The sequence below is a fragment of the Pipistrellus kuhlii genome, unplaced genomic scaffold, assembly GCF_014108245.1.
Source record: "Pipistrellus kuhlii isolate mPipKuh1 unplaced genomic scaffold, mPipKuh1.p scaffold_m20_p_21, whole genome shotgun sequence".
NCBI lineage: Eukaryota > Metazoa > Chordata > Mammalia > Chiroptera > Vespertilionidae > Pipistrellus > Pipistrellus kuhlii.
The window spans coordinates 1,229,253-1,253,221 of NW_023425520.1; the positions used below are offsets into that span (position 1 = coordinate 1,229,253).

At 54.1% G+C, this 23,969-nt stretch overlaps 2 protein-coding genes and 1 pseudogene across 4 annotated transcripts in view; 2 read left to right on the plus strand and 1 right to left on the minus strand.

Moving 5' to 3' along the window:
• Positions 1 to 20,492, plus strand: SLC25A42 (solute carrier family 25 member 42). Of its 2 annotated transcripts, XR_006742423.1 has the most exons (8): positions 1 to 106; positions 2,945 to 3,050; positions 4,359 to 4,384; positions 4,955 to 5,121; positions 5,346 to 5,462; positions 5,799 to 5,950; positions 7,100 to 8,511; positions 20,480 to 20,492. XR_006742423.1 is itself a non-coding variant. In XM_045585864.1 (7 exons), exons 1-7 carry the CDS (start codon positions 26 to 28, stop codon positions 7,405 to 7,407), a joined length of 957 nt encoding a protein of 318 aa, XP_045441820.1. In that variant the 5' UTR covers positions 1 to 25; the 3' UTR covers positions 7,408 to 9,121. The 2 variants fall into 2 exon arrangements, 1 of the variants encoding a protein (XP_045441820.1); XM_045585864.1 differs by lacking the exon at positions 20,480 to 20,492 and having other exon boundaries at positions 7,100 to 9,121.
• The window catches only part of TMEM161A (transmembrane protein 161A), a 13,981-nt gene continuing 4,411 nt past the window's right edge, over positions 14,400 to 23,969 (minus strand). Inside the window, exons 4-12 of one of the 2 annotated variants that reach the window (XM_036450321.1) lie at positions 23,728 to 23,825; positions 23,441 to 23,597; positions 22,398 to 22,549; positions 16,440 to 16,500; positions 16,220 to 16,363; positions 16,008 to 16,121; positions 15,682 to 15,856; positions 15,470 to 15,566; positions 14,400 to 15,313 (exon numbers count right to left, since the gene is read on the minus strand). In XM_036450321.1, coding sequence (XP_036306214.1) covers positions 15,060 to 15,313; positions 15,470 to 15,566; positions 15,682 to 15,856; positions 16,008 to 16,121; positions 16,220 to 16,363; positions 16,440 to 16,500; positions 22,398 to 22,549; positions 23,441 to 23,597; positions 23,728 to 23,825 — 1,252 coding nt within the window. In that variant the 3' untranslated portion in view covers positions 14,400 to 15,059. The remainder of the gene's footprint in view (positions 15,314 to 15,469; positions 15,567 to 15,681; positions 15,857 to 16,007; positions 16,122 to 16,219; positions 16,364 to 16,439; positions 16,501 to 22,397; positions 22,550 to 23,440; positions 23,598 to 23,727; positions 23,826 to 23,969) is intronic. The other variant, XM_045585861.1, reaches the window with a different exon arrangement.
• Positions 15,500 to 23,969, plus strand: part of LOC118725999 — a 17,590-nt pseudogene continuing 9,120 nt past the window's right edge.

The window sequence follows — 23,969 nt, forward strand, 5'->3', positions numbered from 1 at the left end:
GCTCCGCTGTCCCCAGCAGCCTGGAATGGGTAATGGTGTGAAGGAAGGCGCGGTGCGATTGCGTGAGGATGCCGACACCGTCCTGCCCTCATCCGTCCCTTCAAAGGCAAGTTGCCCTCATGCGTTCTCATGCACCCATCACAGATTATCCCCTACACTGGTGTGGGGCTGCATCCGTGTGAGACCGTGGGTGGGGGAGATGCTGGCTGCCCCATTTGTGATGTGAATCCAGCCCCCAACCACTTGGCAAGAGCCAAAACCTTACCCAGTTTTGGCTGGAATGTTCGAAGTTGTCCTGGAGCCCATTTACTCTCTCAGATTTGCAAACAAAAGAATCGGCAAACTCAGGCTCATTTGTGAGGAAGGGCCCTCGCCCGGCCTTTCCTAGCTCTCAGGGCAGGTCTCAAAGTTTACAAGCTCAAAGGCAGAGGTGGTGATCCTCCCAACCCTCCAAACCATCCCCAAATTCCAGAAGGCCCTGCAGAGCGCCAGGCAGGTGGGAGGACTGGCTTGTGGGCCAGTGTGCTGGGCCACTGTCCCTGTACCATGTGGAGCATCGAGGGTGAGCCTACAGCAGGCATACATGTCCCTCCCAGTTTAGTGAACTTCCCAGCAGAGCACGAGGTAGACTCTGCCCCTCTACTTGCTGGTTGGATCCCAGCAAAAGGCCTGTCTGTTCCCATCTCATGCCTGGATACCCAGTGCCCATCTTCTTCTGTGCCGGCCACACATCTGACATCAGCCTGGTCCACTTGGCCAGCCCGATGTGGAAGCTCACCTTGTAAATCTGTTTCTTTGGTTAAGAAGCCCAGAGTCTTCTCGCAGTGCCCACGGCTGTTTGGATCTGTGATGGCCCTCGTTCTCGGTCGGACTGCAGGATCCCTCCATACAACGGACAAGGACACATTGACCACTTGCTGATGCCTGTGCTGAGCTCTTCAAAAAATAAGCTGCTGTGGTCAGTAAGAGCCCCTGGGCAGCATCTGCTAAGCCAGGAAGTGGACTTACAGAGCGTCAGGAGCCCCCTGGAGCGCAGGGCTTAAGGACATGTGTTCCAGACGCACAGAGCTGGCCTTGGGATTGTAAGAACCACAGATTGCACAGGAAGTGACCTGCAAAAGGAGGCCCCAAGGACCCATTGGCTTCGCCTTCAGTGCCAACAGGCACCTAAGCTGATGTGGGGTGTTCCCTTGGCTCACAGCGGGGTGAGCAATTGCTCATTGGTTCACAGAGAGGAAACTGAGGCAGGGAGCAGCTGCTAGGAGTACCACTGAACCTTCTAGCACCTGGCATTCATATCTCTCAAAGCCAGCAGGACCGGACGACCAGAACCTTGCTGTGTGACCCAGAAAAGCCAGGGGTCCCAGTGACAGGCCTGTGTGAATCAAGGAGCAGATGGAACCCTCTGGTGAAGTTCTGCCTCAGAAACAGGAGGAAACACTTCTCTGGGCAGGTGGAGGGGGTGCCAGGGCGTGAAGGGAAAGGAGCTGGGCCATCCAGGCTGGGGCCAGGTTGCAGGGCACACAGCCGCTGGGAGCAGCTGGGACACAGAAGAGGATCTGGGAGTGGTCCCTGGACCAGGAGATACCACTCGGCGTGTCAGAGATGAAGAAGGAGAGACGAGAGAGGCCATCCTCTGGTCACTGCAGTCAGGACAGAGTCCAGAATCAGGCCAGAAGTGTGGACAGACCCCGGGCCAGGCCCTCCACCCCCACCCCTGGGCCACCGCTGAGCTGAGCAGACTTGGTGAGGGGTTGCCCTGAGCTCCACCAGGTCCACTCAGACCTAGGCTGCCAGTTTTACCCCCAAATACCCTCACAGTCTCTCCTGTTGCACCCTCTCCGGTCACAGCCTCTGCCGCTCCATCTTGATTACTGCAGGATCCACCTCTTCTCTGGTCATCGTGAAAACGGCCTGTCCACTCTGTGCTTCTCCATGTCTGTCTGGGCAAAAGCCAGCCTCTTTGTGGCCCCCAACTGGATTGGCGACTGCGCACCTTGTCTAAAGATTTAGTTCATGTCTTGCTCTCTCCGAAGATACAGGGGGTGGGGGGTGGCTCTGAGGGGCTGGTGAGGCTCATATATACCCCCACTCTGCACCACATGTCTCCAGACCCCTCAGGGCACCTTGTCTGCGTGGGACTTCATGGATTCCTGGGATCATTGGACGACCTGATCCTTGCCATTCTTGCTCATTGCTGACGAAGGAGAGCTGCGGGCACCTCCAGTCCAGAACATTGCAGAGTGCTCACCGCAGTTCCTTGTGAGAGTCAGGTGGAGGAATGGACTCCAACCCAGTGAGACTGCCCAGGACTCGGATGGACATGGAAGGGAAGGAAGGCGGGAGAGAGGCTGTACCAGGAGGACTTGGAGAGCCTCCAGAAGACGGGGGAAGTGCTGGCCCTGAGGCTGCCACTGGAGCTCGAAATCAGGCCGGCCACCGTCCCCACCTCCCTGGCCTTGGCTGAAGGGCCACAGACACCAGTCCCTGTGTCCCCTTTCTACATCTTTGTAGAAAGGGGACACACTGGCACAGGCAGGGTCCTCTTGCCCAGCACCCCCTGCCTGCCCCCCCCCACCACAAGGGCCCTCATGACTTTGCCTGAAACACTACAATGCAGGGAGTCCGGCACACGTGCGCGGACAGAACCAAGGCTTATAAGCTGGGCCAGGGGGGGCTTATGTTTGGAGTCAGTCCCATTGTGGCCCAGACAGGGCGTCACCTCTCATGGGTGGGCCCTGGCAGCTGGGAGGTTTTTCACCGTCTCCTGCTTGTCCAGGGCCCGCGCGGGCCAGGACACTCACGCTGCTGTGCATCTCTCCGCCCCGGTCCAGGGCAGCGGGGTGACGGAGGGTGAGGAAAGGGGATCTTGGTGTCTCCCCCCGGGGTGCAGACCTCTCCCTCCCTCTCTGACCACAGACGTGTGTTCATGTGTTTCTTGCAGACCGATCACAGGCAAGTTCTCAGCTCCCTCTTTTCTGGGGCCCTGGCTGGCGCTCTTGCCAAAACGGCAGTAGCTCCCTTGGACCGAACCAAAATCATTTTCCAAGGTAAAAGCTGTCTGTCTGTCTGTCCCTCTGTGATAGAGATGCTGCCAGGCAGTCACCCTCTTCACAGCTTCCCAGACTGCACTGTGAAGTGGAGTCCTGGGGCGGCCAGCACACAGTACCACACACCAGGCAGCTTAGAACCGGAGTTTATTCCCTCGCATTTCCAAGGCAGAAGTCTGAACCGAGGTGCTGGCAGGGTTGGTCCCTTCTGGAGGCTCCAGGAGAAGAGCCTTTCCCAGCTCTGGGGGCGCCAAGCATCCTTGGCTTGTGGCCGCATCACTCCAATCTTTGCCTCCCTTCTTGCCTGTGTCCTCCATCTCATGAGGACACCGAGCATTCGGTTAGGGCCGACCGACCCCACTCGCATACAGCCCTGGTTTAATTTAATGACATCTGCAGAGGCCTCATTTCCACAAGGTCCTGGGGGTGAGGACAGGGCCGTGTCTTTTTGGGGGACACAGTTCAAGACACCATCTCTCTCTCCCTCCTGAGGGTGAAACAGGCTCAGGGTCCCCCGAAGACGAAGCCTTTCCACCCTGTACGGTGGCCAGTGGCTTCTCGGCACAGGCAGGGGCGTGGCCACAGCCTGGGACCCCCGTCTTTCAGCTGTTTTAAAAGAGAAGCCCCCCCCCCCAATTCCTTGAGCTACCCTAGCCCCTCTGTGCCTCAGTTTTCTTATCTAGACAACAAGGACGATAACATCAACTCCCCCCCAGAGGCTGTGGAAAGAGCAGGCAGGAGGGAGCTCCCTGTGTTCCTTCCTCCACGTCAGCTGCGTTTTTCCCTGGCAAACCTGAGGGGCAGCGCCCGCAGGGCCCGCTGTGACTCTGAAGGCAGAGCGTGTGCTCACCCCCACGCAGACGAGAGTGCAGGGTGTGTTAGAAACAAGGTAGAGGCTCAGAAAGTGAGGAGCCGGAGACTACAAGACAGAGGCCTCCCCGGTGAGCCTGTCCTGGGGAGTTGGATCCCCTGAGCTGATCCTCACAAGAATAAGGACTGTGACACCTTCCTCGGAAGGGTTTGGTTGGGTGGGGATGCTGTCAACCCTCCAGAGGCACGTCCTCCCCAGACCCCGGGGCAGTTCACCCCCGCTTCCTGGGGACAGGCTGGCATGCTGAGTGGCCGGGTCCAGGGGTGAGGAGGTTCCTGGGAGGAGACTCTCCCCGCTCAGCCCTTTGTGGGGGAGGGAGCATGCTCGGGGACTGCTGTCATTCCCCAGCTTAGACATGCAGCAGGGGGTCGCAGACTTGGGGGGGGGGGTCCTCTCCTTCGCATCTAACAGTCTGTTTGTGTTGTTTTTCCTCCCAGTATCTTCAAAACGATTTTCTGCGAAGGTGAGCCACTAGGTCACCAACTCCTGGCTCAGACTGTCACAAGCTGCCCTGCTGGACAGGCAGGAGGCTGTGGAGGCCTTGGGGGAGGGGGGGAGGGAGATGCTTTTCCCCTTTGGTCCCCCCCCAGGCTGGTTCCCAGGAGCCCCCCTGCGGGGGGTGGGATCACTTGTCCTGGCGCTCTGGGCCCTGCCTGGATGCAGCCCACTGGGAACTCACAGGAGAGTGCCTGTCCTAGGGCTGGGGGTCAGGTGACTTGATGTTTTAAACTCGTATTTTCACATTTATTTTTAAACATAGAGCAGGTGTTACTTAATAAAGAAAAGAAAAACATTTTTAAAAGCTAGCCTACCAGACAACCATCAACAAAACGCCCTGTGTGGGGTTCTGAGCCTGCTTTGCAAACCTGGCGTTCCCTCTCATTTTGCAGATCCCAGGGTGGAGGGCTGTGTGGGCAGAGAAGGTAGTGGGTAGTGGGGCCCCAGGCACAGGGCTGGACAAAGCAAAGCAAGGAGTTCCCGGAGCAGGGAAAGGAGAGGACAGGCGGAGGCGCTGACCTTGTCCCCCCTCTAGGAGGCCTTCCGGCTGCTCTACTACACCTACCTCCACGAGGGCTTCTTCAGCCTCTGGCGCGGGAACTCGGCCACCATGGTGCGAGTGGTGCCCTACGCCGCCATCCAGTTCAGCGCGCATGAGGAGTACAAGCGAATCCTGGGCCGCTACTACGGCTTCCGTGGAGAGTGAGGCCCCCACCCCCTCCACCCTCCAGCCCCCTGCTCTTCTGTCCTCCTCTCACATGCTCACCATGTGAGAACCCAGGTCCCTACCGTTCACCCATTGAATCGTCCACCTAGAGGCTCCACCATCTCAGCTTCCAGAAAGCCAGCCCCCCGTCCTTGGTTGCTCCACACAGAGCTGTGGGCCTTGGGGTCTCACCATCTCTCCTCCCCCTCCCCCCTTTCAGAGCCCTGCCCCCCTGGCCTCGCCTCCTGGCAGGGGCCCTCGCCGGAATCACAGCTGCTTCACTTACCTACCCCCTGGACCTGGTCCGAGCCCGCATGGCCGTGACCCCCAAGGAAATGTGAGTCCTACCGTGGTGGCCTTCACCAGTGCCAGGAGCTGTGTCCAGTAGGGCCCCCACGTTGACTCTGTTTGTCCTATCCTTGGGTTTGGGTCTGGGCCTCTGTGTCCAGCCCACAGAGGAAGCTCAAGGTGCCACCCACCACATGGGCCCTGCCTGGTACCACAGGGCGGGCCGATCTGCAGCTTCCAAGACATCCTCTAAGCCCGGGGGTCAGTTCTGCTTCTGTAAAAGCTGAGCCTTCGTTTTTAATTGGCCACAGACGCATTAAAACCTCGGGAACACGAGGCCGGGGCTGAGTCCACAGCCCGCCCTCCGGTCCCTCTGTCCCGGCAGGTACAGCAACATCTTTCACGTCTTCATCCGCATCTCCCGGGAGGAGGGCCTGAGGACTCTCTACCACGGCTTCACGCCCACCGTGCTGGGCGTCATCCCCTACGCCGGGCTGAGCTTCTTCACCTACGAGACTCTCAAGAGCCTGCACAGAGGTGAGGAGGGGGTGGGCAGCACCCACGGTCACACAGACCTGGGCGCCAGGCACTCGGGCCCCCAGGGGCGGGCAGGCTGGGGGCCCAGCGTCCGAATCAAGAGAAGACACATGACGTCAGGAGTCATGTGAGGAACCCAGACGTAGGACCTTTAATGCCCAAGGTTAGAGCAGCCTAGTAAAGGTCAGGGAGGCCCGGAGTGTTGGTGGCCCCTTGTGCAGCACAGGCACCTGCACAAAGCCCATGGAGGAGGTGTGTTCAGCTTTGAGAGACTTGAAAAGCACAGGGAACATTATAACAACCCCCACCCCCACCCATCAAGTGCCGGCGGCTTCCTCTCCATGGTTGCGAATACTTGTGCACTTAATATGTGGCAGGAACAATCCCTCATCCGGTTTCCTGGTTATAAAAGGTAAAGAGTTGAGTCACCTTCCACACCTCTGGGTAGTGCAGCTCTGGCTCAGCTGGTGTTGAGTCATCTAAGTAAGGGGAGGGGCATTCAGGCTGTTGGCAGACTTTCTGTGGTCGTGGACTTCCAGGAGTGCCTCCTTGAGGGTGTGGGGGGAGGTGCAAGACCCGGTTTTCAGTTTGATGCTGCCCTTGCCTGGGCCCTGGCCCCACATGCACCCCAAGTGGTATTGTCAGTTTACTTGATGTTTCCCTAAGGAGGTGAGTGAGCAGTGGTGTCTCCCGTTTTTAATTCCCAGTTATAAATTTCCTACGCACGTCTGGAGAGCCCCTGCTGATGGGTTGCACATCCACGGTCCCTTTGGACCCAGGAGGCAGTGCTGGGTGTTCACAGTTCTGCTTGCTCTCAGGCCCCTGCTCTCAGGCCCCTGTGCAGGACGGCTGGGGAGGGGATGGGGGAAGAGGCGGGGAAACACTGATGTCTTTACTGGAGGGAAGACAAAGGTGATTCCTGGGAGCTCATTCTGGGTCTGTGGAATCACGTGCTTTTCTGTCTTAAACAACAACTTTTATTTCTCAATTTAATAAAGAGACCAGGAGGTGAGGAAGTGGCCCCGGGTGGGAAGGTGCCGGGGACCCTCCTTCAGGTCCTGAAACACAGGGATGACGCTGTGCGGGTGTCTGTGGGCGCAGTGGGCGCTCCGGGGGCGCCCTCACAGCCCCCCCTGGCCCTCCCCGCAGAGTACAGCGGCCACCGGCAGCCCCATCCCTTCGAGCGCATGATCTTCGGGGCCTGCGCGGGCATCATCGGGCAGTCCGCCTCGTACCCGCTGGACGTGGTGCGCAGGCGCATGCAGACGGCTGGCATCACGGGCCACCCGCGCACCTCCATCGCCTGCACGCTGAGCACCATAGTGCGGGAGGAGGGCGTGGTGCGCGGCCTCTACAAGGGCCTGAGCATGAACTGGCTCAAGGGCCCCATCGCCGTGGGCATCAGCTTCACCACCTTCGACCTCATGCAGATCCTGCTGCGGCGCCTGCAGAGCTAGGGGCCGGCGCGTGGCCGCCCTCAGGACCGGGAGCCACGCCCCAGCACGCGGAGGGCCGCTGACCCTGGGCACTGAGGGGGCACTGGCTCTGCCCAGAGCCACGTGGGAATGTCTGGTGGAACAAGCGGGCAGGCCAGGGGGCCTGGGCTCGGTGCCCATGGGCCCGCGAGGAACGCCAGAGGCCCTTGAAGTGCAGTGTTGGGGCCAGGAGCCCACAGCCTCTCCTCTTCCCTCCTCCCTGGAGCTGGCCCTGCTTCCCGAAGTGCCCCTCCCCGCAAAACACCCTGACACGGGAGTGACCAGCGCCACCTCCTGGTGCTCTGTGCCCATGGACACGCTCCTGGTACTAGTGACCCTGTCCCTACTAGGCTCAGAGCCAGACTCCGCCCGCCCCTTAGTGGCCCCAGCTGTGCTCAGTGCTCAGGGTGGAGTAGCCCAGAGTGGGGAGAGGCCTGGCCTCACCTGTTCACATGGGACCAGTCTCCTGCTCAGCTGCGGCTACAGATGCAGCCTCTTGCCTGCCCTTCCCCCCTTCTCCCCTTTCCTTACCAGGTGGCATGACTCCGCAGCCCCCAGAGTCTTCCGCTGGCGAACAGCCTTCTCCAAGTGATCCTGATCCTGACTTCATGCCAGGGTGGGGCCCTGGAGCCAGTTTTACCCCCTGATGCCCACCCTACAGCTGCACCCATGGAGGCCGAGCCTCCTGCCCTGACCTTCTACCAACAGGTGCAGAGGCTTCTGGGGGACCTATAGCATCTGGCACATCCTGGACTCCCCACCTGAGTGGGCGCTTGGCCCGGATAAAGCCTCCAGAGCTGTCTCATTTCCATGAATGGAGTGCATGGAGGGGGGTGGTAGCCTTGATCTTACCCAGTTGGGAGCCTGAGACAGTGTGTGGCTTGGGGTGGGCAGTTCAGAAGAGTTTAGTTACCATGGGGCACCCCCAGGGAGCTGGTCTCAAGAGAGAAGTTCCCGCCCCCCGGGTATCACAAGGACTCAGAAACACCCATTACCTACTGACATTGGAAGGTGTTCGGCTCTTTTGGTTTTAAAATCTGGCTGACCTTGGGTCTAGTCACAGTACACCCTCACCAGCCCCATCATGTGTGAAATGATCTGTGTGCCTGCTCCACACTCATCCCCAGTCATGGCCCATTTCTTACCTTTGCTCTGTCCCACGTCGGTTCTTGCCTTGGACCTGTGGTGTGCCCGCCCTTGCATGTGTCCATGGCCGGCCCCCGGATCATTCCCAGGCTCTGTCCCCAGGGACCCAGGCAGCCTGTGATCGCTGTCCTGTGGGTGTTTCACCTCCTCTCCCAGCCTTGCCCAGCACTCAGGAGAGGCGGGATCCCTCACAGGAGACAGATGGGGGCTCTAGGGCCCCAGGCCAGAGAGCACTGGGGTCCACCATGGGTGAGTGAGACCAGGCGGGACCCTCCTCTGAGCTGCAGGCTGGGCAGGAGCAGGAGGGTCCTCCAGGTCCTACCGCCGGCCGTGTGCCTCCCCAAGGTCGCTCCCAGCCCCGAGAACCCCCACTCCCCCAACCCCACTCTCAGCCGGGCTGGCACCCTCCGCGGTCACCCTCCCCACTGGCTGCCGGTCCTGGTCTGGAGTTATTTTGATGCCATGAAGAGACTTTGTTAATATATAATGTTTATATATTTTAAAGATTTGTGCCAAGAGAGTATATTTAATAAAAATTAAATTGACTTTTCCTCCTGCTCGTGTCTCTTTTCTTGGACTCTGATCCCCACCCACCACAAACCAAAAATAGGGTTGAGGTTAGTTTGATAAATTTTTAAATAAAGCCATGAATGAAACTTTTTTAAATGTAATTTTTTATTCATACTGTGATTTTCTGGAAAGTGCAAACTGCATGAAAGGGTTTACCACGTAGGTGGGTCTCCCAGCTCCTCTGTAGGGGCATCCCACTTACTGGTTTGTGTGACAGGGATGTCCTTCCAGACATCAGCCAGGATGGGCCGTGTCCTGCTCAGCAAGGGGGCCCCTGAGAAACCCCGACGTTTCTCTCTCTTGCTCCCTGTCATGTGCTGGGGGCTCCGGTCCACAGCTGGATGAAGTCTTGGGTTTAATGTCGCCATCTTCAGCTGCAGGAGGTGAGGGCACCGGAGGTCTGTCTCAGTGGTCATGGCATCCAGGGCATACCAACCAGAGCAGGAAGTAGGAGCCTTGTGTGTAGGTGGTGAGCAACATGGTATTTACTTACTACTTAACCTCATCTATTTATTCATTCCTGGGCCAGCTTTTTGCCGTGAGAAATAATGCTGTAACTGCCACCTTGGCTCCTGCACCCACAGGTGAGAATCTCCCTGGATGTGTCCCTGAGGGACCAGCCAGCTGTGGAGTTGCTGCTTCCAGGTACAAGTGCCCTTCAGTGCAGTTGTGTGAACTTCGTTACCCACAAGCATTGTGCGAGTTCAGCCACATGTGGGGCCTCCGACTCCCCACATGTGGGTGCCTCATGGTACCTCCTTGTGTTTTAGTCACATCTTCCTGTGATCCTTGCAAGGCCAAGCATCTCTTCATGACTGTTGGTTGTTTATTACCCTCCTCTTCATCATTCTATGCACAGTAGACCAAAACACCGGCCTGGTAGAAAGGTGAGATGTTCTCAAGTGACCTGAGCAGGAATCTTGTGTTTTGTGTTTTTATGCCCCAGCAAGGCAGCAGTGGGTGTGACACAGACACTGGAGAGAAGTGGCTGCAGCTTCTTCACGCAACTCTGCCAAGCCCCAGTGTGCAGTGGGCTTCAAACACCTCCAGTGAGAGTGAGTCAAGGTTCCCAGACTTGGGTGAACCCTGGTGTGTTCTGCTGGGGTGGGCAACATGATGGGTGATGCTGTTCTGGCTCTTGATGTGAAATACACTTAAAGATACGCTGTGGGGCCCAGGAGAGCCAGGTGGGAATCCTGGAGGGGAGCTGAGGGAGGGAAAGACCCCACCTGAGGAACTGGGAAAAGCCCCCCAAGGCCTGGGAACTCCCTGCAAGGTGGGTGTCAGGCAGCAGCCCCAAGGCTGGCACTGGGAAGCCATGTAGGGTGGTTAAGCAGGTGAGGGAAGGTGGAGGGGGAGCTTAGGCGGGGAGCCAGGCAACTGAGCAAGGGGATGGATGCAGGACCTGTAAGCTGAGGTTCCAGAAAACTCTGGTGAGGGGCGGAAGCAAGAGCACCCCAAGGCCCAGCCCGAGCACCTGTCTTCAACCTGGGAGACAGACTCAGACTCAGTCCCTGATTTGTATCTTCTGATAATTCCTAGTGTTTTCTTAAGATCTTATCTTTGCTGTGGTTGATTCTTCTGCCTTGTTGTATGTGTGGTGTGTGTGTGTGTATGGCATTGTGGGGAACCCAGATCCTGGCTATTTTATTTTCAAGGCTGTCACGGACTGATGTCTCCCCTGGCTCCCTAAATCCCTGTTGAAACCCAGTGGTGTTAGGAGGTGGGACTTGGGGAGGTGCTTAGGGGCAGATGAAGTCATGAAGGATTGGTGCCTTTTTTTTTTTTTTTTAATATATATATATATATATATATATATATATATATATATATTTTTTTTTTTTTTTTTTTTTTTTTTTTTTTTACAGAGAGGTAGAGAGAGGGATAGAGTTAGAAACATCGATGAGAGAGAATCATCGACCAGCTGCCTCTTGCACACACCCTACTGGGGATGTACCCGCAACCAAGGTACATGGAATCGAACCTGGGACCTTCCAGTCCACAGGCTGACGCTCTATCCACTGAGCCAAACCGGTTTCGGCGAATTGGTGCCCTCCGAAGAGTCACACCAAAGAACTGGCTCTCCTCCCATCCTCCACTGTATGAGCAGTGGCATCTGTTGTCTAACCTAGAAGTGGTGCTCTCCTGGCCAGGCCAGAGCCCTGATCTTGGACTTCCAGCCTCCAAAACAGTAAGAAATCGATGTCCTCTGCTTGCCAGCCGCTCAGGCTACGGCATTTTGTTGTAACAGCCAGAATGGACCACGCCACTGGCAGAGCGGGCCTTCTCTAAGTCATGGCCCGTATCGCTTTCCCCAGCTCTGTCCTCGCAGTCTGCTTGGTAAGAAGTCTGGTTTTTTCTCTCTCAGGAGCTGGGTGCCCTCAAAGCCCTCCTGCTCCCTAACTGAGGCAGCCCCTCATTAGGGAATGGAGTCTGCCCCAAACCCCTTCTGGCTCCTGGGCAGAGCTGTGTGCAAGGGAACAAGCAGCTGGCGCTGAGCAGAGTGGTGGCAGGGGTGTGGGGTGTTTGGGTCAGGGTGGTTTTGAAGACGTCGCAGACAGGTTTCTGAGTAGGCGGGGTAAGAGAAAGAGAAATGTAGCAGGAAAATGGAGCAGCTGTGCCTGAGGGGTAGTAGGGGAAGATCAAGAGCACTGGAGTGCTGGCTGAGCTGCCGGAGACACCGAGGACCACAGAACTAAAAATGGGACTCACTGACAAACATCTAGAGCCCACAAGGAAGGATGGAGAGGAAGGGAGCGGGGAGCCGGGAGCCTGTGGGGGTGAGGAGAGCCATGGGGGAGCCAGTGGTGGCCAGATCGTGCCTTGTGGGGAGGGGACAGCGAGGGCAGGTGAAGGCTGGACTTGACAGTGAGGCTGTTTCAGATCCGTGGGCACCTCAGGTGCTGTTTCAGTTTGCAGCACCTTTTCTTTGCACTTTTTTCCTTGGCTGACTTCTCTTGATTTGTTTTGGGGAGCTTCTTTTCTCTTTTTAATTCTCCTCTTCTTCAGATGGTTTGGAAATTATAGTCAATGTCTTGTGATGTAGGGTTTCTCAGCACTACCGATGTCTGGAGCCAGGTTTTCTTTGTTGGGGATCATGCTGGGCACTGTGGGGTGCTGAGCAACATCCCTGGCCTCCCCCCCACCAGATGCTATTAGCCTCTCCCCTCCCTCCATCTGTGACATCCAAAAATGTCTCCTTCACTGACTGGTGTCACTCTGGGGCAGGATGATCCCCTCCTGGAATGGCACCAATATGTGGTAATGGCCACTGATGAGTCCACAAAAACTAAAATTCTCCTGAAAACACAGGATCTTTACCACCATCTTCCATCTTCCCTATTTTTCTCTCACCTTATTGCTTCTCATTCTTACCTTCTGTGTGTGTGTGTGTGAAATGTGCACAGACTGTAAATGTCTGGTTTGACGCACGACAGCGAAGGCTATAACTGTCACTGGTTTTTTCGGCCGTGGCTGTCCCACAAGTGCTGCACCCATTGTGCCTGCTGTTTGTCAGCCACTGCCTTGCTGTTGTTTACGGTGTTTCCGCCTTCCTATGTGTCCCTCGACCACATGGTGTTGAGCTCCAAAGCAGAGAGCATGCACAGCCATGGTTGGGCAAGCAAGAGGCCAGGCACCCTAAGGCACCACCACAGGGAGACGTGTGCTCAGATAGTGACTCCTGAGGTGCCAGGGGGCAGTGAGGGTCCTGCAGCGCTGGGAGAGGATGTTCCATTAGCTTGAGGCATCTGAAGACTCCCAGGTCGGGGCCTCAGGCACCTGGAACCTTGCCTTGCTCCATGGAATGTTCTTCCTCTGTTGGCTTGGATCTCTTCTGCCAGAACTATTTTGAAGATTCTTCTAAAAACAATATTCTAATTTCCTCTTTGTTAGTTCTTGTTTTGTATACCTTTTTTTGTTGTTGTTCCTTCTGTAGGATTTCTACAACTTTATCTTCCCTTTGCTTTTAATCTCCAAGAGCTCCAAAGAGAACAATAAAGGTTTGTCAGATGTCCCTTTTTAGCAGCACTGTTCTCGTTTCATGAATCTCTTTTCTCTGAGAACATTCTGGATTGTTGTTTCTTTTATTGATTTTATTGATTTATTGATTTATTTTTTAGAGGAATGAGGAGGGAAAGACAGAAATATCATGTGATAGAGAAACTGACTGGCTGCCTCTTGTATGCATGCCCACTCCTGGGGGTCCAGCTCACAACCCGGGCATGTGCCAGGAGCAGGAATTGAACCAAAAATCTTTTGGTGAATGGGAGGAAACTCAACCAAACAAACCACACCAGCCAGGGCATGGACTGTTTCTGTTTTATAACTTCCCTTCTCCCTGTAGAAACAGTTTCCTGAAGTTGTCTTTTTTTCTGTTTGGGTCTGTTTCCCACACTGGACCTTCCTCAGATCCCTGGACAATCCCGCTGTCTACTCACAACGAAGAGTAAGGGCTGAGACAAGCGGGTAGGAAGCCCACAGGCGTGTGGGGAACACATGGACTCACACCTAAGCTGGAGGCTGGTGGGCACTCTGTGGTGCTGGTGTTATTGGGTCTTTCTTCTTGGACCAGCTGGATCCCCAGGGCTCTTCAGTCTCATGCCAGGTAAGTTCTAGAATCTGCAGGCATGAGAGGGGTCGTGGCTCTCTCCATTTAGCATTCATATGTACAGTACCTAATCCCATTTGCCACCACATTCCCTACCATGCCTGGCTTCCTCCCAGCATGGTGTCATGGCAAGAAAATAAGCGCCTGAGAACTTTCCAAACAGCTCCCCGGCCAGCAGCCTCCGTCTCACCCCCACCCTCAGCCTGGCCTATTGAGACCTGCTGTGGTCAGTGCCTCTGGACGTTTCTATGAGTAAATCAAGCTGTTTCCTGGGTTTAGGGTTTGGCATCCATGAGTTTGGCAGTCATTTGTGGCTCCTCCCTTAATTACACCTTAATTACTATGTAATGGAACATACTGCGGCCTTGTATTTTAACTGGAGATTTGAGAAGGATCAAAATTGGATGTTGCATTTAGTTTGCCTCAAGCCAGCTGTGTGTTTTTTCTAAAATTTTAAAAAATAATTTTTTATTGATTCCAGAGAGGAAGGGAGAGGGAGAGAGAGATAGAAACACCAATGATGAGAAAGAACCATTGATAGGTTGCCTCCTGCACACCCCACAATGGACATCAAGCATGTGCCCTGTAGGGGAATTGAACTGTGACCTCCTGGTTCATAAGTCAGTGTCCAACTACTGAGCAACACCGGCCGGGCTAACCCTCGTTTTTAATATACTTTCCATGTGTATCCACATAATAGAAGCATAAGATGCTGACTGATTCGTGAGTCATTCAATAAAGTCTATTAAGACCATTAAAATGTACTCAGTTGAATCTTGGCTTTTCAGCCACATGTATGTTGTCCTACATACATGCATACATAGTGGGTTCCCACTGTCGCCACAGTGACAGAAAAATTCCAGAGTCAGAGGGGGCCCCCCATCCTCCTTGCCCTGGGCCTATGGCCTCAGCAACATACCCATTTGCCCGTGTGTGACCCTTACAGGAAAGCAGTCCCCATGGACCTGTGTTGAGGCAGCAGCCACTGTGGTCCAGCCCAGAACCAGGGGCCCACCCTCCTCACTCACCTCTCTCTCCCTCCAGATCCCTTTTTTCCCCTTTTTTAAAAGCCACCCCTCTGGTATCGCTCTGCGGTCAAACCTGATGCGACATGCAGTCCAGCAACAAGGGCTGCGGGACGCTGCCAGCAGCTGCGGGAGCGTTTCGAGGCAGAAGCTCAGGGCCCAAAGGGGCCATGCAGGCACTGCAGTGAAGGGTTGAGCACAGGCCTTCCAGGCCCTCTTGCACCTGGGGATACGGAGGCGCACACACCGAGGGCGGCCGGGGGTTCAGGAGTCTCTCCGGGCGGCTAGGAGCCTGCCAGGTGCTGATGGAAGTAGAGGCCGAAGAGGCTGGAGAGCAGCTGGCAGGCCGCCGTCCACCAGATGAGGAAGGCCAGGGCACCGCGGAGGAAGAGGGGTGTGAGCAGGCCGCCCAGGGCCCCGGCGATCCGGGCTGCCGCCTGCTGGGCCTCGTCCTCCGGGGGGCCCGCGGGAGCGTGTCGGGCTGCTGCCAGGCCTGGGGATGGGGGGAGGGCCTGGCCCAGGCCCCAAGAGTAGCCGCCTGTGAGGAGAGAGTAGAGAGAGGGATGGGTGTAGGAAGGAGCGGTGAAATAGGGGGACGTAGGGAGAGGAGAATGAGGAGCGGAGGGCGGGGCTGAGGCCAGGATGCCTTAGGGCCCCCAGGCCACCCTCACCCCACAGGGCAGCTTCCTCTCACCCAGCGTCTTGAGCAGAAGCGTGCAGTTGAGGGTGAGGATGAGTGGCGTCAGGTACTGCAGGCTCACGACCGTCAGGTAACAGTAGACCCGCACCACCTGGTGAGCAGGCAGCAGCGACAGGTGACCTTCTGAGCTCCAGCTCACCCCACACTGGCAAGGCACGGGAGGCCTGCCCTGCGCCCCAGGCTCCCTCCCAGACAAGCACCCGTACCCGCCGCTGGATCTCGCAGGCCTCGATGCGGCCAGCCTCCCGCCTCAGCTGCTCCACACGGGCCTTGGCCAGGCAGAGGTAGGCTTGCAGGTGGGGCCGGGTGACTGCCAGCCGCAGGAGGCACAGTGCCACCAGCACCCAGAGGCGCAGCGAGTCAAAGGCTGAGTCCGACAGTCTGCACAGAGGTGAGGAGGCTGGTGAGGCCTCCTTCTGCGCCAGGATCTTCCCCAGGACTCATGGCTCTCCATGGCTCCTCCCTGAGCCTCAGACTGGAGCACACAGAGGGGTCCCCCAGCTGCCCCCCCCTGACCCCACCCCATACACACAGGAAGAAGGATGTGCCCCCGGAGGGCTCTTGGTGCAGGAAGTTCCGGGCAATAGGCTTGGTCCAGAGCCACAGGATGAACAGCGGGGACAGGAAGCTGGTGTGCAGGAGAAACCTGGAGGCGAAGATGCAGCAGGGTGAGGCCTAGGCACCTACCACCCCCTCCTCTCCCCTGGGCTCCCTAACCGCTCACCCACCCATTCCCCACTTCACTGCAGCAGGGGCCGGTCTTCTGACATGGTCAGTGCGTCTCGGTGGGTCTGGGCCAACCGCAGGCCCGGGAAGGTGAGGAAGGCGCCCAGCAGGGAGCCTAGGACCGAAAGCCCCACACGGATGGCCAGCTTGACCAGAGGAACCCTGGGAAGAAGAGACGGGTCAGGGAACCCCACAGCCCGAGCGCTGCCCCTGCCCCCTCTCCCTTCCCAGGACTCACATCCAGTCCCAGCCCTGCGTCTTCAGAAGTGGCTCCAAGGTCTGGATCATGCTGGCCAGGCCTGGGAAGACAGAGAGGCAGAGTAGAGAATCCCTGCGAACTCAGAGCCTGCTCTGCCCCCTCCTACATGTCCTTTGCTCCTTGGGCAGGAACACACCGGTGGCATCCAGGCCCCACGCCAGGCAGGAGAATCACTTAATGCTGTAGTGACGAGTGGAGCTTTTCAAAGAACAGGAGAATGGCCCAGGCCAGATGGCTCAGTTGGTTGGAGCATCGTCCAGTACACCAGAAGGTTGTGGGTTCAATTCCCAGTCGGGGCACATATCTAGGTTGTGGGTTTGATCCCCAATTGAGGTTCGTATAGGAGGAGGCAACCAGTTGATGTTTCTTTCTCACATCAATGTTTCTCTAAAACATAAAGAACAGGAGGTTGTATCAGGCAGACCTTTGATTGGGCTGGGACATACAAGGGAGCACTGAATCGGGGCTTACAGGATTGCACCAGGAATTGAGGGGTGTGAAGGGCTCCCACAGGAGAAAACCGGAGCCCTGGGAAGAACCCTCAGTAGTGCAGACCCCCAGAGTTCCCACAGAGTAAAAGCAAGGAAATATCACTGCTCAACCCAAATCACCAAACACGCAAGGAAACAAATCACCATAAAGGAGATCCAGCAGGAAAAAAAAGACAGTTTAGACTTCAGAAATTGGTATTATCAGCTTTGTATGAAATGACTGAGGGAAATAAAAGCTGGAATGACAGAACAGGTGACATCAGAGGACCAGGTAAATTTACAGAGAAAGCAACCTTTTCCAAAGGAGAAATACCATTACTGAAATGACAGGATATTAGACATTACTACATTAGAAACAGCCAAGGAGGAATTCATGAACTGGATCTGAAGAAATCAGAAGGTGGGGGATATGAAAGGAGATGGAGACAAAGAGGACAGAATAGGAAGTCCAGCATAAGTCAAGTCAGGGCCCCAAAAGGAGAGACCAAGAGAGAGAATGAAGGAGAACAGGAGATACTGCAAAAGAATGGTTGAGAAGTTTGCCGAATGGATGCCACACACAAAAGACATCAAACCAGATAAATACAAAGAAAAACATACCTAGATATACTGGTGAAATTGCAGAATACCAAAAACAGAGATTGCAAAGCAGCCTAGGAGTTAAAATAGATCACCTATAAAGGAAGACCAATTAGGCTGGCAGCCACTATCAAAGTAACAACAGGAAAGGAACACTATAAAGTATAAAGTAAGATGGCAGAAACAAGGCTAAATACGGCCAATCACAATAAAAGACAGATTAAACTTCAAAGTTAAACAACATACTGACACACTTGATTGAAAATATCCAGCTATGTTTTTTAAAATATATATTTTATTGATTTTGTACAGAGAAGAAGGGAGAGAGAGAGCTAGAAACGTCAATGAGAGAGAAACATCGACCAGTTGCCTCTTGCACACCCCCTACCAGGGATATGCCCGCAACCAAGGTATCGATACATGCCCTTGGCCGGAATCGAACCTGGGACCTTTCAATCCGCGGACCGACGCTCTACCACTGAGCCAGACCGGTTTCGCCCCAGCTATGTTTTTTAGAGACATACCTCAACATGAGGTCACTGGAAGGTTGAGAAAACAGAGATGTTAAAAAGACATAACACATACTACAAAAGAACACTATAAAGACTGTATCAAAACCAGGCAAACTAGACGGACGTAGAAGTGTTACTAGGATCAGAAAGGATCAAAACATCATGACAAAACGGATGATTCAGCCCTGAGCAGGGTGTACAGGAGGCAACCTATCAGTGTTTCTCTCTCTCCCTCTTCCTTCATCTCTCTCCAAAATTAATAAACATATCCTTGGGTAAGAATTTAAAAAAAGACAAACACAAAAATCTGCTTCACCAGGAAAATGTAGCAATTCCAAACCTGTAAACACCTTCTCAAACCATCTTGATATTTAAAAAACATTGACAGAACCTAGAGACACTGAGACTTCTAGCACAGTGGGGGGATTAACCCATTAGTGACTAATAAAAAGTTAGGAAAGATGGATACTTGAATTTACTGAATATATAGAAGCAGTGAATATATGTTGTTCCAGAACACGTGGAACAATCACAAAAACTGATCACTTTCTAGGCTCTAGGCAAGACTTAACAAATATTAAAGAACTTATTTCGCCGAGACCGGTTTGGCTCAATGGATAGAGCGTCGGCTTAGGGACTGAGACCCGGGTTCGATTCCGGTCAAGGGCATGTGCCTTGGCTGCGGGCATATCCCCAGTGGGGGGTGTGCAGGGGGCAGCTGATCAATGACTCTCTCTCATCGATGTTTCTGGCTCTCTATCTGTACAAAATCAATAAAAAATATATTTTAAAAAAAAAACTTATTTCAAGTAGATCATCTTCTGTAACTAAGCAACTAAGCTGGAAATAAGAATCTTCTTAAAGTGCCATGTTTGAAGTATTTTAAAAAGGTTAAAAAAAGCTGAAACTGGTTTGGCTCAGTGGATAGAGCATCAGTCTTCGGACTGAAGGGTCCCAGGTTCAATTCTGGTCAAGGGCACATCCCCAGTAGGAGGTGTGCAGGAGGCAGGTGATCAATGTTTCTCTCTCATTGATGTTTCTGATTCTCTATACCTCTCCCTTCCTTTCTGTAAAAAATTAATTTTATATATATATATATATATATATATATATATATATATATATATATATATATGTATGTACGTACGTACGTATGTATTTAAAAAGGTTAAAAAAGAAATCATAATGGAAACTTTGAAATACCCATAATTGCATGATAATGAAAACACAAGACAAAACTTAGGGGGAGACAAAAGTGGGACTTAGGAAGTATTTATAACCTTAAATGCTATAAAGAGAAATAAAAAAGAGGCTGTATTTTACCATAACACTTTTAAAAAAGGCTTAAAACTGAAAGAAAAATGGGCAACAATACGAACAGATTTTTGACAGAAGAGGAAACGTGAATCATGAATAAACAGGAAAAGAGTACCCCCCTCAGGTAACCTGAAAAATGCCGGTGAAGACCCAGACTCACTCCAGAGATCTTCCCCCTGGGAAGTTGGTGCAGTACCACCCAAACCTAAACGCAGGAAGGCCAAGGCAGGGGCCTTGGTAACCTCACCCGCAGCACCTGCCGCGCGGCTGGGACTCACGGCAGCCCCATGGGTCCCAGGTCTGTGCCCAACAGAAATGCCTGCCCATGTGTATGAAGAAACATGTTCAATAATGTTCCCTGGGAGAAAGGGAATCCACCTGAAGGTCCGTCACAGGAGAATGGGGTAATAGAGACAGTGGAGTCTCACCACATCACACGTGGTAACGGGATGAATTAAAGGAGCCCAGACCAAAACCACCTAATTTGGAAACAATATCAGAGACAGAAAAGCACAGCTGGAAGACGACATGTTGTAAAACTGTACAATAAATTCTTTAGGGACAGAGACATATGTGATTAAACTTTTGTTATTGTGTTGTCCAATGTTTTTATTGATTTTAGAGAGAGTGGAAGGGAGAGGGAGAAAGCGATGTGAGAGTGAAACATCAATTGGCTGCCTCCTATAAGTCCTCTACTGGGGGTCAAGCCCACAACCCAGGAATGTGTCCTGATTGGGAATTGGTTCAGGGGACGAAGCTTAACCAATGAGCTACACCGGCCAGGGAGAAAAAGAAATGATAATCACCAAGTTTGCGGCCTTGGCCAGGAAGCTCAATCAGAGCGTCACACCTATAGGCCAAGGATGCGGGTTTGATCCCGTCAAGACACGGTCAGGAGTCAACCAACGAATGCATAAATAAGCGGAACAACAAACCGATGCTTGTCTTTGTCTTTCTCTCTCTTACCCTTTCTCTTCCCCTCTCTCTCTCTCAAAATCAATTTAAAAAACACAACACAAAAATTTCCCTGGCCAGTGGGGCTCTTTGGTTACAGCATCTTTCCCCACCCAGAAGTGTCCCAGGTTTGATTCCCAATCAAGGGTATGTACCTGGGTTGCAGGTTCCATCCCCAGCCCTAGTAGGGGCCCGTGCAGAAGGCAACCAATCAGTGTGTTTCTCACTTGGACTCTCTCTCCCTCCCCCTCTTCCCATCCTTCCTCTCTCTAAATGTCAACGGAAAAAATATCCTCAGGTGAGGATTAACAACAAAAAAATAACTTAAAACAAACAAACACAGTGTGAGAGACCAATTGGGGCTGAGAATAGGGGAAGGCAGTGGGATCAGGAAGGAGCACCAGACACACACAGAAGTGTTGAGATCCAGTTCTTACAAGAGGTGGGTTCATGGGTGTTTACATGATTATTATCCTTTGTAATTTACATAAATGTGTTGTTTTATGTATAGCAAACATTGCATAATTTAAAAAATAGAAAAGTGGGGAGAATTGGTGATAATAAAGCTCAAGGAATCACCAGGGCCCTGTAAGCCACAGTGAGGAAACTGGTCTTTATTCAAAGACCATTAGAGTCTGGTGTCAGGCAGAGAAGTTGCATGGTCCAAACTATGTTTTTAAAAGATCAATCAAATAATAGAAAAAGTCACACAGAAAAATGAGAAACTAAGAAAAAAATAGAGAACTCATACAATTCAATAAAAAGCCCAGTAGAAAATTGGGCAAAAGAGCAGAACTTTTCTAGAAACAGCTTCTTCAGCTTATAAAAAGATGCTCCCCCTGGTCAGTTTTGCTCAGTGGACAGAGCATTGGCCCTTGGACGGAAGGGTCCCAGGTTCTATTCCAGTAAAGGGCATGAATGGAAGGCAACCAACCCATGTGTCTCTCACATCCATGTTTCTCTCTGTCTCTTCCCCCCCTCCCGCTCTCTCTAAAAATCAATGGGGTGAGGATTAACAAAAACAAAAGATGCTCAGCCTCACTTACATTTTCGCCCAGTAGGTCACCCAAGATGAAAAAGTCAGGGGAAACCCACTGGAGAGGATGTGGGGAAACAGGCTTGCTCATACATCTTTTCCTGAAGGACAATTTCTAACATTATCCAAAATCCAGATGCACCTGGCACACAGGGCTACCGGCTCAGTTATTCCCATACACACTGCTATTTAACAACATGGCTTTGTGCAACAACATTTAATGGCAGGAGACTTACATGTCCGTAAATAGGGCTTCGTTAAATAATAATAGGACATCCATAAAATGAAATGCCATGTAGCTGTCACATGAAACAGTACCATATGTAGCATCAAGGGACAACCTCCAGTATTCATTATTTTTAAGGGAAAAGAACGAGGTGTCAGAGATATCTGCGCTCCTGCTTTATGGAAAGCAGGAAAAGTGGCGCGTGGTTTTCTCGGAGGATCAGAGCCGGGGGGGAGTGTAATTTTCACTCCTGTATTTATTGTATAAGTTTGGTAGCATTACCCACTTCCTCCCACAAATTAAACAAAAGTAGGTAAATAATAAGTTACTGTGGCTGCTGGGTAGAGGCAGACGAGCGGGGAACAGAAATGCCTGTGGGAAGAGCTACAGCCACCGGCGTCTGCCAGACAGTGAGAGAGCAGGTCCTCTTATCCCAAAGCCCAACGGGGCACCAAGGGTGGCCATAGACTGTCTGGCCCCAGGAGTCCCCTCGTTTTAATAAATATATATTCTATTGATTTTTTACAGTGAGGAAGGGAGTGGGATAGAGAATTAGATATATTGATGTAACATCGATCAGCTGCCTCTTGCACACCTCCTACTGGGGATGTGCCTGCAACCAGGGTACATGCCCTTGACCGGAATCGAATTTGGGACCCGTTAGTCCACAGACCGATGTTCTATCCACTGAGCCACACCGGTCAGGGCCAGGAGCCCCCTCTTACACCCACAATGTGCAGTGGAACAAGTCACTTAAACCGCACACTCGTCAGCTCCCAGGAGGGAGTGGCTGGGGTCTGCCCCACACCCTGAGGCACGTACCTGGCTCCAGGCCCAGCTCCAGGGTCTCCTCGGGCACCACCTGCACCAGCATGGCCAGCAGCAGGAAGAGGAAGGCGAAGGTGAGGCAGACAGAGCGCTCGCCCCCCTCCTCGGCGCTGAAGTACAGCCGAGTCACTGTCAGGAACATCTTCCTGGCGGCGGAGCTAAGGAGGCTCCCACCTGGGATGCCCCTGCCCACCCCACCGCCTCCAGCTGGGGACACCCCCATCCCCAGCACAAGCACAGGCCTGGGCGTGGGGTCCTGGGGCACGGGGGGCTGACGGAAGAGAAGCGTGAGCCGACAGACAAGCCCAGGACACAGGGAGAGTGCTGCTCCCGCCATGGAGTCTTGCCCGTTGGCAGGTGCGCCTGGCCCGGCCCTCCAGCTTGGCTCACGCTGCGCAGCCAGTCAGAAATGGCCACCAGTCAGCCTCGCAGGAGGCCCCGCCTCCCGCGCCCGTCCGGCCTCCTGGCTCCATCACAGCACGTCCCTCTGCGGAGCTGGCAGACTCAAGGGCCGACTCTCCAATCTGCCTTGGAGAGACCCAGGGCTCTCAGAAGAGTGGGGACCTCAGGATGGGCTCTCCTTCTCCCCAAGCCCACGGCACAAGAACATTCTCTCCTTACGGGATCCCTAAAGTCACGGGCTCACCCTGTTTCCTGCGCAGCTTAATACAAATTAAAAAAGAAAGAAGCAGAGGGGCCTCTCCCTCCCGGCCCCGGCCTCTGGGCGGGCTGGTGACGTGCTCTGACTGAAAGGGCGGACGGGGATGGGGTGTGCAGGCTTGGGCAAGGCCTCGGGGGCCTGCAGCACCCCAAATTCCTTGCTGCCTTTCTGCGGCTGCAGTGTGGGAGCCTGGCCCAGCCTGCTAGAAGGGGGACTCCGGGGAGCCTGGCCCAGGAGAGCAGATAGCGACTGCTTTCCCACACCGAGTTGGGGTGAGGTCTGTGTCACAGCAGTCCACAACCAACTACCAATATAGGGGGGCAGGAAGCCTGTCAGGTTCCCACATGCCCCCCCCCCCCCCCAGCTGGAAGGATACATGGAGAAGGCCACGGTGAGCAGGCACCAAAACACAGCGATGTTGGTCTCCCGCGCCGGGCCCAGCACGTAGTAGTAGGCCTCTGTGAAGAGGTACACGCCTCCCGAGTACACGGCGAAGTCCACGAACCACTGGTACTCCAGGAAGAAGCGCAGGACTGCGGGACACCCCATCAGCCGGCTGCCTCCCAAGGCCTCCCCCACCCGGCCCACCCAGGGTCTCACCCCCCCCCCACCCTGCCAGGGTGTAGGCCAAGTGAGGGTGCTGGGGACCCACGGGACTGTTACCGAGGGCGTCCACGGCCGTGAGGGGGCAGGTCTCCAGCTGGAAAGGGGCATCGCGGGGGACACACAGAGTCTTCTCTTCACCACAGCCGTTGGCCCACCTGGTGCGGAGGGCGGAGTCAGGGCAGGGTCCTCCATGTCCCCCTCCCCGGCCCAGCCCACCGCTCCCCGCGGCGGCCTGAGGGCCCGAGTGCCACCCTCAGAGCACAGTCTGGGTAACCTCTAACCACCAGGCTGCAGGCACC

Coding starts and splice junctions, on each gene's coding strand:
- SLC25A42 (XM_045585864.1), top strand. CDS start 26: ATGGGTAATGGTGTGAAGGAAGGCGCGGTGCGATTGCGTGAGGATGCC. Junction 4,385..4,954: donor CAAAACGATTTTCTGCGAAG/GTGAGCCACTAG, acceptor TCCCCCCTCTAG/GAGGCCTTCCGGCTGCTCTA. Junction 5,122..5,345: donor TACTACGGCTTCCGTGGAGA/GTGAGGCCCCCA, acceptor CCCCCCTTTCAG/AGCCCTGCCCCCCTGGCCTC.